Genomic DNA, 12,039 nt, shown 5'->3' on the forward strand with positions numbered 1-12,039 from the left:
ACCTTTTGTATTTATAAAAACTGAAGTCGAAAAGCAAGCAATTTGATTTGGCAACTCTGATTATACGTTCCTCCTATTTCTGTTAGACTAAAGCTGTTTCTAAACCCTATTCTCTTTATATTATTACTGTATTACTGAACAAATATTACTGTAGTTTTTTTAAAAAAGGAACAGTAAGTTATAAAACAAAATAAAGAATCCAGACAACTAATTCAGTTCAGCAGTCATAATTCAAGAACTTCGTAACATCTTCAAAAAATACAGCTATATCCACAAGCTAGTTTTTGCCCCAACCCATTAAAAAATTATAAACATTTTCTTTAAAAACAAATTCATTAATTAAAAAGACGACGTTCTTTTTCAGGTTGCATAGAGCTTAACTCCATGATGGTTTCTAAGTGCGACTTCAAGTAGCAATTATGTAAAAATGGACAGCAGTCATATGGCACACTGAGGTAATACAAAATCTCTGCACAGGAAGAGGAAACGGCTTTGATTTCCCACCTACCAGTAAGATGGTTAGGAAGTGCTTCTTACAGAAAATTAAAATTTTTGTCCTTCAGAAAAAAACCTGAAAAATTAGCCAGTTTCTTGTCTTCGCATTTAAGGCTTTAAACAGTAAGCTGTAGTTGAGAGTTCAGATAAGATAAGCACAGACTTATGAAAGTAGCTCTGTTCTATGTTGTAGTTTTTCCAGCATCTCAGCAGCAAGATAGTCAAGCAACCTGTCCACCTACTGAAGCGACTGTCCCACACCCCTGTTTCCATAAGAATACTCTGATCAGGCGATCAGAAGCAGCCAAGTCAGTGCTATATAGCACAAGAAATGTGGATTACTGCCCTCTTGCAGTTCTAGGCTTTACCATTTATTCTTCAAGCAGGTAAGTTCCTGACTCTTAGCCTCTGTCTGCAATCTTTCAACAGCCAGCTTGGGCTTCCAATCCAGGCTTCACAAGACATCTTCCAAGAAAAACTAGCAACGAGCTAGAAAAGATATTTTCGACAAGACTCTGTGCCACATTTACACTCAATTCGCATCCGCTTCTTCGGTGAGCCAGCCAGACTTCCCACAAGGCCAAAATTAGAGTCCATCCTTGTGCTTTCTGCATTTACTGGATCCACTGTGGAAGACATTTATCTAGCATCAGATTTCATAAAAGATGTCTCTACATTTGATAACAAAGCTTATTTGCTCATTGACTAAACTTCAAACATAGTTATGTTCCTTTAACTCTTAACATATTTTAAGAGACAAAACCAGAATCAATTTGCACATAATATAGAAATAATATTATAGAGCACTGGTTCTCAGTCTTTTCTTTACCATGGATCCCCTTTAAATACTTTCTGTTGCCACCGACCATGACCACTGATCCCCAAAATTTAACTCAAGATTTAAATAACATTTCTTCAAGCCTTCACAGACCTCCTATGACCATATCAGACCTCCGGGGATCTATGGACCACAGATTGAGAAGCACTGTTTTAGAGCAAAGAATAAGTCCAACCAGAATTTAGAATAGTTAAATCCTATCTCCCAAGTCCACTATAGCAAATCACAAGTTATCTCAAATTTTTCCCCAAATTTCTCCTTTCTTACCTTGCATATTATAGTCAAATGTGAGTTCTTCACCAGTTCTGATAGATCGAGTAGCAAAAAAAGCAATGCGTGGCAGTCGTTCATCCAAATTTTCAATAAAAACATTGTATACCTGTAGATTAGGGTTGCACTAGAAACACAGAATGCAAGGTTGAGTGAAAAATGAAACAAATCTTGCACTGAATAATATTCAGTACAAGGCTCCATCATCATCATCATTATTATTATTACTATTATTGCACTTACACTGTGATTAACAAAATGTGAAATGTTGCCATAATAGGCAGCATCTACCGTGTATACATCTTCTACATAATCCAGGTCAAACAGATAAGTGGCACCCTGTCGGTCATAAATCTGACCCCGTCGTTCAGCTTCTTCTGATGTGATAATCTGTGAATGATGTGGAAGAAATAAAGATCATAGAAAAAAGTCTACTTTTGCTTATGATTCTTATCATACATTATTCCTCTGCATTTTTAGATTTCTAGTTTTTTTCCTTCAGTTGCTTTGCTGTGCTGAATATATCCTAACACACTATAAATATGTTCTGTGTTCAGTTATCACTTTGATTAATGTAAACACTTGAAAATACTCCCAAATTCCCATAGGATATAAATGTTTTATTTTGATCATCAAACTGTTACAATTCAAATGTAATGACCATGTTAGACAGGCCTGTTGTGCTAGTTTCATCCATTCAAGCTCCTCAATGCCACAAATCCAGCAGGAGGTTCCAAAATATCTAACTACCACTGAAGTGCTCTCCATGATCACCTGTGCTTTCCACTGCTAACAGATCTGAAATAATTAGTTAGCATTCAAGTATGTATAGCTTTGTTGGTAATAGATTACGTATTTTTTTAAAAAGTGCCTTTTAATGACATGATCCTTGTACTATTTACAAGAGTTTATACTAATAGAAATACAAAATGCACATAACTAGCAATCTAATGGACAAAGGAAACTTAAATGTTAAGGACCTGACAATAGAAAAAGGAGCTCTTGAATTAAACAGTTGTAATCGTTCTCAGATGGAAAAAATGACATGACACAAAATGGGAAAGAGAACTAAAAACTTTACTGGTAAATATACCAAACCAATGTCTGGGTAATAAAGTATTAAACACAAGGTCTGTGTATTAACTTTCCTTTTCTTTCGTTATTTAAACCATATAAATTACAAGAACAAACATCTTTCCCCAGATGCATATGAAATTGAAATTAAAAGATTATTCTTATATGTAACCCAGGTCACTATACCTTGTTAAACCATGGTTTAGCACAGTATGAATTCAATCTGCTCTGAATAAAGTATTGTAATTATACAATGATAACCTATTCTTCTTTGGTAAGATTTGGAGCAGATTCTATCTGGATTCAGAATCATAACACAATTTATGTCTCATTCTGGCTTAGTCTTACCTCTCCAACATATTCCATGACAAAGCTGTGCTTGCGGATCTTCTCCAATGTACGTACACCCCACCCACGTCCATTATCTGTCCGGAAAATGCAAAGGTCATAACGAATGCCCCTTTGTACTATACGGTTTGGGCAATCAATACCACAGCTGCAACGAGAATTGCACTCATAGATGGGCATGCCAGCCTTGATCTTCACTTGGCCCAACTCATTATAGGCAAATTTATGGTGTGAGGTACCAGGACAGCATCCTCCTGCTGCTTCTGACAGACAGTCTGAACATTCACAGCCTACAGCCACCTGGTTGAGAGTGATACCCTCCCCAACTTTATACTCATTGATGTAGACAAAGTCCCGGGGAGGCCCATCCAAGTCTACCTCATTTTCTACCACAATTCGTCCCTTGTGGTTGCGCTTGGCATTGAGCTCATATTCCCAATGCTGCAAAGCTCGCCTCTGTTTAGCCTTCTGAACCAAATAATTGGAAATTCCTTGATCAAGTAAGCGCATATTCTTTTTGAGCTTGCTACCACGCCGGATCAATGCCTGTTCTAGGTCTCTGTGGAATTGCTTGAGTATGCTGATACATCGCAAATTTTTTCGGGGCTCCCAAGTATTCTCTGAATCAGGATAGCCCCGCCACTTCACCAGATAGAATTCCTCATCCTGAGAAAATAACAGAGCAAACTGTAAGTCTATAATGTTACAATTTTCTTCCCAGAACAAAGTCCAGAAAATGACATTTCCTAGTATTTCATCACTAAAACAAAAATCCAAGTTATAATCCAGGTATACTACAAAGCATTTCCATCATCCCATCCTGTCACTCCCAATTTCTTAAGGAAAAGAACACTGGTTAAAAGGGGGAGAACAGAAAGAAGGAAAGTATAAATTATGAAAATGTCAATACACATACTCTTATCAACAGAGACCTGCAGAAGACTAGGTCATATAAAAGTTATGGATTAAAGTTATGGGAAAATCCAAGTAACTCACCCGGATTTTCTTATAATCACATAGATATTCTACTTCAAAATCACTGAGGTTTCTTTTGGTAATGCCCAAGGAAGGGCAACACACCTTCTCCAATCTACAAAGATCCTGGAGATTGGACCAAGTTGACTTGCAGCAAACAGTACAATCTATGGAAGATAAGAGTAGATATTCATTGTTAAAATGTAGTTCACTTTCAAAAAATACTAAGAGGTTATCTGAATAGCCCTGCAAAACACACTAACCAAAATAATTACAGGAAAGATTCCTTCTTTAGTCTAACACATATTACAGAGAGATAGAGAACAAAAAATATTTCAAAACAGCCACATGACAAGAATCATTCACCACACTACAGTTTTTAAATTAGAAATGGCCATAAGAAACATCTGGATTTATCAGTAAATTCATTCATGTAATGTTATGCAGCAAATTAGCTGCTTAGGGTAACAACATAATGACTTCCCAAATGATCGTAGATTTTGACATAAAAGCAATATGAGCTGTGTTCAAATCTAAGAATTAAATAATTTGAATCTAAGAATTTAATTACACCTAGATTTTGTATTGTTCAATTTCTAAATCTTAAGTGTTACTAAAGAAAGTAAATCTTGCTAGGTTTATGTTTGCAAATTTGCTACATTTGATTATTCATATTTGAACTAACAGCAAAAGTTGTATTATTTTTATTTATTTATATCCTTCATTATTTTTTATAAATAACTCAAGGCGGTGAACATACACAATACTCCTTCCTCAGAAAGCTGCGAAGCGAGCTGGGTTGAGAGTGATTGGCCCAAAGTCATTCAATCAGCTTTCATTCCTACGGTGAGACTAGAATTCAGTCTCTTGGTTTCTAGTCTGATGTCTTAACTACTAGACGAAACTCGCTATACACACTTTTTCACAGCTGTCACTCTCAGAATCATCTCTTTATAATCCAGACATTCCCCTGATGAATAATAACTAACACTATATTTAAAAGAATTATTTTTCATTTTATAAAGAGAACTAAAATAAAAGCATATCTTTTTAGGGAACGTCTTTCAGATAATTATTTTTTGTATTGTACATAACTGTTTTCACAACCCACTGTAATTTCCAAAATGGGCTAATATCCTAGAAAGTCTGTCAAATAAAATTATATAATTTTTGTGAAATTTCTTTCCACCACTTTAGTTCAAATTCAGCATTCTAGAATTAAAACCAAGTTCTACACTTATCAAGATTTAAGAAATTTAGAAAACCATCAAGCTGCTTTATTCAAATACTTTGTTCACTTACAGAATCCTAATTATTTTTACAAAGCTAATATCACTAGACGAAGGGCTAGCACCAACTTCAGATGGATAAAGGTAAGATCTGATTATAATTACCTGTAGCACACTGTCATAAGAGCCTTGGTGGAGCAGTGGGCTAATGCCTCCTTAAGTAACACCAGCTGCCTGCAATTAGTGCAGGTTCGCATCCCACCAGGCTCAAGGTTGACTCAGCCTTCCATCCTTCCGAGGTAGGTAAAATGAGGACCCAGATTGTTGGGGGCAATAAGCTGACTTTGTAATAATGCCGCTTGGGGTGTGTGTGAAAGCCCTAATAAGCAGGCATATACATAGAATGAAGGCTACTGCTAAGCTTGTAAGCCGCCCTGAGTCTTCGGAGAAGGGCGGGATATAAATGGAATTAAAATAAATAAATAAATAAATAAATCTACAAGCTATAAAATGCAAGATATCTAAGGTTGGTAGTGACGACTGTATTTTAAAGAACAATCTTGTACCAGCAGCAGGAATGTACATATGTTGAAATGTAAGCAAGATGAGGGTCATATCTACATGTATAAAGAGATGCCTCATCAATAGAATTCAAATCACATGTAACACAGCAAATACTTTAGCATGCTCTGTGTGTGTGTGTAGAGAATGTTTATGTATATATACACACACACACAATGTATGTTACATTTACATTTATTTTAAATATGTTTGTGCTATTCATTGCCCAAGACTTGAGCAGTTATCAGAAACATCCTAAAGAAAAATATTTTGATAATAAACTCACTGAACAAAATAATTTTAAAAAGCTCAACAGCATCATAAAGGATTTTTTTTTAAAAAAAGACTTAAGTTATGTATCAGCCAATTCATTCCAGCAGTCAAAGCATGTCTTCATCCTGGGCAGGATAGAAAAACCAAGTCTTTAAGTGCTGTTGTGAAACCCAGAAGGGAAAAGATAGACTAAGTCTCCATAGAAAGGGAGTTCCAAAACATGAGGGTGATTTTAAAAAAATACACATTTCCTAGTTACCGTAAGACGGCATTCTCAGAATTGCCATACTAAAATTATAAACTGAATGGAAGTTCATCAAGAAGTGCATAGTACCACATTTGTTGTTTCTACTAAAATGCATGAATATAAATTGAATAAAATGGTGTAACTAAGAAAAATAAAATAACTATCATAAATAACATCTCCATGTGGTTTCAGTTCTCCACAGAGAGATGTTGAGATCTGTGGATCTTCAACCAAGATACCCACAAGTCTAATCTAAAGTTTAGCTGTTTGTGCAGCACTGCATAAACTAGTGCAGGGGTAGGCAACCTCAGCTCTTTTATGATTCATGGACTTCAACTCCCAGAATTCCTGAGCCAGCTGGCTCAGGAATTCTGGGAGTTGAAGTCCATGAGTCATAAAAGAGCAGAGGTTTATTTATTTATTTATTTAATTGGATTTGTATACCGCCCTTTCCCGAAGGACTCAGGGCGGTTTACAGGGTAATTAAAACAAGAAATACAAAAGTTAAAAACGATTTTAAAAAATTACAACAGTCCCTGAAAAAGTAAAAAAACCCAATTAAAATTAAAATTAAAATTCTCAGCCTGGGCCAGAGAGCTCGAAGATCCAGGTCTTCAGGTCCCGGCGGAATGAACGGAGGTCGGGTTGCCTACCCTTGCACTAGACTAGTGTATTGATTTCTAAAGCCTTACGTTTCATACAAAAATTGAATTTTTCGATGACAGGCCTTATCTCTTCATTACGGATCTGAAAGTCACGCTGGATGTCTTTTCAGCTGAGCTGTCTGGCCCAGACTGAGGGGTTTTAATTATTTATTAATGGGGTTTTAGTTTAAATTCAGGGAGTTAATTTAATTTTAGTTTTAATCGATTTTAACTTTGTATGTATGTATTTTTAATTTTCCCCTGTAAACCGCCCTGAGTCCTACGGGAATAGGGCGGTATACAAGTTTAAATAATAAATAAATAAATAAATAATAAATAAATAAATATGCTTTAGGGAAAGAGCATTAAATCTGACAGGCGAGAAGTTTGAAATGATTGTTGCCTTCAATAACTTCATTCTGTGAGGGAAAACTTATTCCAGAACAAGGTTTCCTTCCGCAAAAGCGAGGCGCTCTTCGACGGGAAGGGGGCACTGTGCGCCACAAGGTTGTTCTAGGAACGGGAAGCACATGACGAAAGTATGTATGCCTGGGCGCTACAAAAGGTGAGGCGGGTAAACGAAAGAGCCAAACCGGGCAAAAGAGGCCTTTTTTTTTTTGAAAACGAAGTTTGCCGGGGATACAACAGAGAAATCCACTGTAGAAAGTCAAACGTGGAAGGAGTCGCTTTCGCGGCACGAGTCAAGCGGCATCTACGCTTCTCTCGCGCAATCCTTGCCTCTTTTTCTCGGCTCACCGCGCGCTCTTTTACCTTACTCGAGAGGCAGCGCGAGGCAACCGACGCCCGCGCCACGTACGCCGGCTCGCTCGCTCGCTCGCGCGCTCTTCTTCCTCTTCCTCCTCCCCTCCCCCTTAACGGTCGTTGCCGAAAGCCGCCTCAGCCGCGCGCCCCTCAGAACGCGGCGGAGGCGGCAACGGGCTGCTTCCCTTCTCGAGGCAACTCCCGCTTCCCGCTCGACCCACGGTTCTTTTGCCGCCTCGCGCCGCCAAACGCCCGGCGCGCTCTTGCTTAGTTTCGCTCACCTTTTAAATTTTCCGCCATCTTGAGCTTTTTTTTTTTTATTTCCCTCCAACCACCGAGGCCGCCAGAAAGTTTTCATCTCACAGAAGGGGAGCTGAGGGGGGCGGATCCAGGCGGCCTCCCAAGTTTCGCCTTTTGAGCAACGGGCTCTCGGGCCAATGGGGAGAGCGGAGGCCCGCTTAGGCTCCACCCGACGCTTTCAACTGGTTGCTTTTGTCGACTCGCTTCGTTTCCTCCCGCCTTAGCAGCAGGCTCTGGTTGCAGTTCGGCGCGAACTGAAAACAAAACTTGGCACCGCCTCCTGGCGCTGTTGAAAGCTGGAGCGTGTGGTAGCTTGGTGGGGTTCTTTTTTTTTTTTGGAAACGGTCTCTAAATCTATTTCCTTTTCTTGCTCGTACTTAGGAGGCGATATGAAATAGAAATAGGGTACGAAAAACAATGACTCCATTGACGGTTCCTTTTGTCTCCTCAGAAAGTTGTACGAGAGGATCTGAAAGATGTAGAACAAGCATTTAGGCATTTATGCTGTTAAGAAGGAAATGGGGGGAGAGATTCCGTTCACATTATGGATCCTAGCCGTTTATTGTGAGAAAGTGTTTGGACGTCTTTAAAATGCCAACTCTTGTTCCTGACTATTCCCTTTTTGCCCTAGAGCAGGGGTAGGCAACCTCGGCTCTTGTATGACTCATGGACTTCAACTCCCAGAATTCCTGAGTCAGCTATGCTGACTCAGGAATTCTGGGAGTTGAAGTCCATGAGTCATACAAGAGCCGAGGTTGCCTACCCCTGCCCTAGAGCCATGGAAAAACCATGAATTTAGCTGCCACAAGGAAGACTAACTCAACAATTGGGGCTGGAGAAAGGAATATTTTGCAGCTAGAGACCCCACTTAATTTAATTAAGCACTGTTTTTGCTGCTGGATTTCAGTGGGGACTGTTAGGGACTACATTTTACATTGTTGGTTGTGGTTGTCTACTCCCCCCCCCTTCTTTACAACCATTAAACATTTTCTAGCATCATTCTTAAAAGTTACCATTGTTCGTTTAGTACTTTTCTCAGTTCCAGCACAAGTAATGAAAGGTACACATTGCTGATCAGTACATTTTCCCCTCATCATTATAAACAGATATCAAATAATATCTTTTTTTTTATTGAAAAGTTTTAAAATACAGTTTTCCTTTAAAAAACCCCCCTTCCCCCTCCCTATACCCCCCCTACCTCCCCCCAGCCTCCCTCCCTCCCCCCCTCCCTCCCCCCCCTCCCCCCCCACTTCCCAGAGCTAAATACAAGGTATATATATATAAAAAGGCAATCATAAACAACCATATACTAACAACTATAAGTTCTAAAATCCATCACTCTCTACCTTATATAGGATAAAACACACCTTAACAATATTAAATATATATAAAAAACTAGAATAAAAAAAAGAAAGAGAAACGAAAGAAGACTTATTCGAATGCTACATAAAACTTCTTAACCCTATACTTGTTCTGGATAAACTCAATCCATTTTCTCCATTCCATAATATAACGTTCTTGCGAATGATCTTTCAAATAGGCCGAAATCTTCGCCATCTCTGCCAGGTCGGAAACCTTTAAAGTCCACTCTTCTATGGTCGGCAACTCCTCTTTCTTCCAATATTGGCCTATCAAAAGTCTTGCCGCCGTAATTAAGTTCAACATCAGCTTGGTGTCCACAACTGTAGCGTCTGCAATTATTCCCAGCAAAAAAAGTTGCGGACAAAACTTTATCCTCTGTTTAAAAATCTTCTGCATATTCCACCAGATTTTTATCCAAAAAGCCTTAACCTTCTTACATGTCCACCATATGTGAAAATATGTTGCATCCTCATCACCACACCTCCAACATTTAGGCTGATAATTCGGATACATACTTGCAAGTTTTTTAGGATCTAGATGCCATCTATAAAACATTTTGTAAAAGTTCTCTCTTAGATTTTGAGCTTGAGTAAATTTTACGTTTCTCACCCAAATCTTTTCCCACGTGTCCATTGTAATAACTTCCTGGATGTTTTGGGCCCATTTAATCATACAATCCTTAACAAGCTCTGTTTCCGAGTCAATCTCTATCAATGCAAGATATATCCGTTTAATATGTGCTGGTCCCTGATTTCTAATCTGCTTTGTCAAATTTTCATCAGTCATTGTAAATCCATTTTTCTGGTCTTCTTTCCACCTGGCCTGTAATTGAATATATTGAAACCAAGTTTGAACAACCTTCTCTTCTCGCAAGAGGCTATATGATTTCAAACACCAAACGTTCCTTTCCAAGCTTAAAATTTCCTTGTACGTAGTCACATCATGTTTGAAACCAGCATGTATATTTTCTATTGCGTGTTTTGGAATTGCCCACAATGGTATCTTGCTGCTTAGCTTATGTCTATACTTCTTCCAAACTCTCAGCAATGCCTGTCTTAAAATATGCATCCTAAACACAGTATCTACCTTTTTTATCATACAACAAATATGCATGCCAGCCAAACAACAAATCATGGCCCTCAAGATTTAATAACCTCAATTGCGTCAAATTAATCCAATCGCTTATTCCTACTAATGCAGCAGCTTCATAATATAATTTAAAATTAGGCAGTTTAAGGCCACCTCTCTCACGAGTATCCTGCATTATCTTAAGTTTAACTCGTGGCTTTTTCCCTGCCCACACAAATTTATTGATACCACGCTGCCATTCCTCCAAGTTGGAATCTTTCTTAAGAATCGGTATCATTTGAAACAAAAATAAAAATTTGGGCAGGACATTCATTTTCACTGCTGCAATCCGTCCCAACAAAGACAGTTGCAATTTTTGCCAACTCTCCAGTTCTTTTTGAATCTTCCCCCATAGTTTTTCATAATTATTTTTATATAGCTTTGTATTAGAGGGCGACAAAATCACCCCCAGATATTTAACCCTTTTAACAATCTCAAATCCAGTTAATCCTTCTAAGAGAGCCTTCTGTGAACCTGTCATATTTCTAGCCAAAATTTTAGTTTTCTGTATATTTACTTTAAATCCAGAAACATTCCCATATTGTGTTATTAGCTCCATCAGGTCCACAACAGAGTTCTCTGGCTGGGTCACTGTAACAACCAGATCATCTGCAAATGCTCTCAATCTATAGTCCTGATCTCCAACTTGTATCCCCTTAATTTTTTCCGAATTCCGAATCTTAACCAATAGTATCTCTAATGTTAACACAAATAACAAGGGCGATAACGGACACCCTTGCCTTGTGCCCTTCTCAATATTACATGCTGCTGTCAGGCTATTGTTAACTATAATTCAGGCAGTTTGTTTTTGATATAATGCCCTAATCGTCTGTAAAAAAATTTCCCCAAAATCCATTTTATCTAACACTTTCAACAAAAATTGCCAATTCAATTGATCAAAAGCCTTTTCAGCATCTAAAAAGATTAGCGCTGCAGAGATCTGGTTGTGCCTTTCCAAAAACTCTAACACATCAACTATATGTCTCACATTATTTTTCATTTGCCTACCACTAATAAACCCCGTTTGATCCCCATGAATCACCTGTTGCAGAACCCTCATCAGTCTATTAGCCAAAACCTTAGCAAATATCTTATAATCTGTATTTAAGAGCGATATCGGTCTGTAATTTTTAACTTGAGTAGCATCCTGGTCTTCCTTCGGAATCAAAGAGATAAAAGCTGTCTTCCAAGACGGTGGCACCTTTCCCCCCCTCTGAATTGTCTGAAACAGTTCCTTTAACGGCTTTATCATCTCAAATTGTAAATTTTTATAAAAGGCCGCGGTCAAGCCATCCGTGCCTGGCGCCTTATCGACCTTCAGTTCCTTAATTGCTATAAGAATTTCTTCTTCTGTAATCAGTTGATTAATCCCCTCTTTTTGTGCTTGCGTAAGAACCGGGATGCTAGCATTCTCCAAATATTTATCAATATCTTTCACATTAATTTCCTCTTTAGTATATAATTTCGAATAAAAATCCACAAAAGCATCCTTAATAAGATTCTGTTGAAACACAACCCTTCCTTTATACTCAA

At 38.2% G+C, this 12,039-nt stretch overlaps 1 protein-coding gene across 1 annotated transcript; it reads right to left on the reverse strand.

The window, feature by feature from the left end:
* Positions 1 to 221: 221 nt before the first annotated feature.
* On the reverse strand, positions 222 to 8,154 carry SUV39H1 (SUV39H1 histone lysine methyltransferase). The gene is made up of 6 exons (XM_083355745.1): positions 7,998 to 8,154; positions 4,022 to 4,167; positions 3,026 to 3,691; positions 1,847 to 1,993; positions 1,601 to 1,730; positions 222 to 1,121 (listed from the first exon to the last, which is right to left on the reverse strand). Exons 1-6 carry the CDS (start codon positions 8,014 to 8,016, stop codon positions 985 to 987), a joined length of 1,245 nt encoding a protein of 414 aa, XP_083211871.1. The 5' UTR covers positions 8,017 to 8,154; the 3' UTR covers positions 222 to 984.
* Between the last annotated feature and the right edge of the window lie 3,885 nt (positions 8,155 to 12,039).

This window comes from Vipera ursinii (genome assembly GCF_947247035.1).
Source record: "Vipera ursinii genome assembly, chromosome: 2".
Taxonomy (NCBI): Eukaryota; Metazoa; Chordata; class Lepidosauria; order Squamata; family Viperidae; genus Vipera; species Vipera ursinii.

Bases quoted from the DNA above. Each gene is read 5' to 3' on its own strand.
- SUV39H1 (XM_083355745.1), bottom strand. The intron at 1,994-3,025 runs GTAAGACTAAGC...CATCATTCACAG, and splicing joins TCATGGAATATGTTGGAGAG to ATTATCACATCAGAAGAAGC. The intron at 1,731-1,846 runs GTAAGTGCAATA...CTGTGTTTCTAG, and splicing joins CACATTTTGTTAATCACAGT to TGCAACCCTAATCTACAGGT.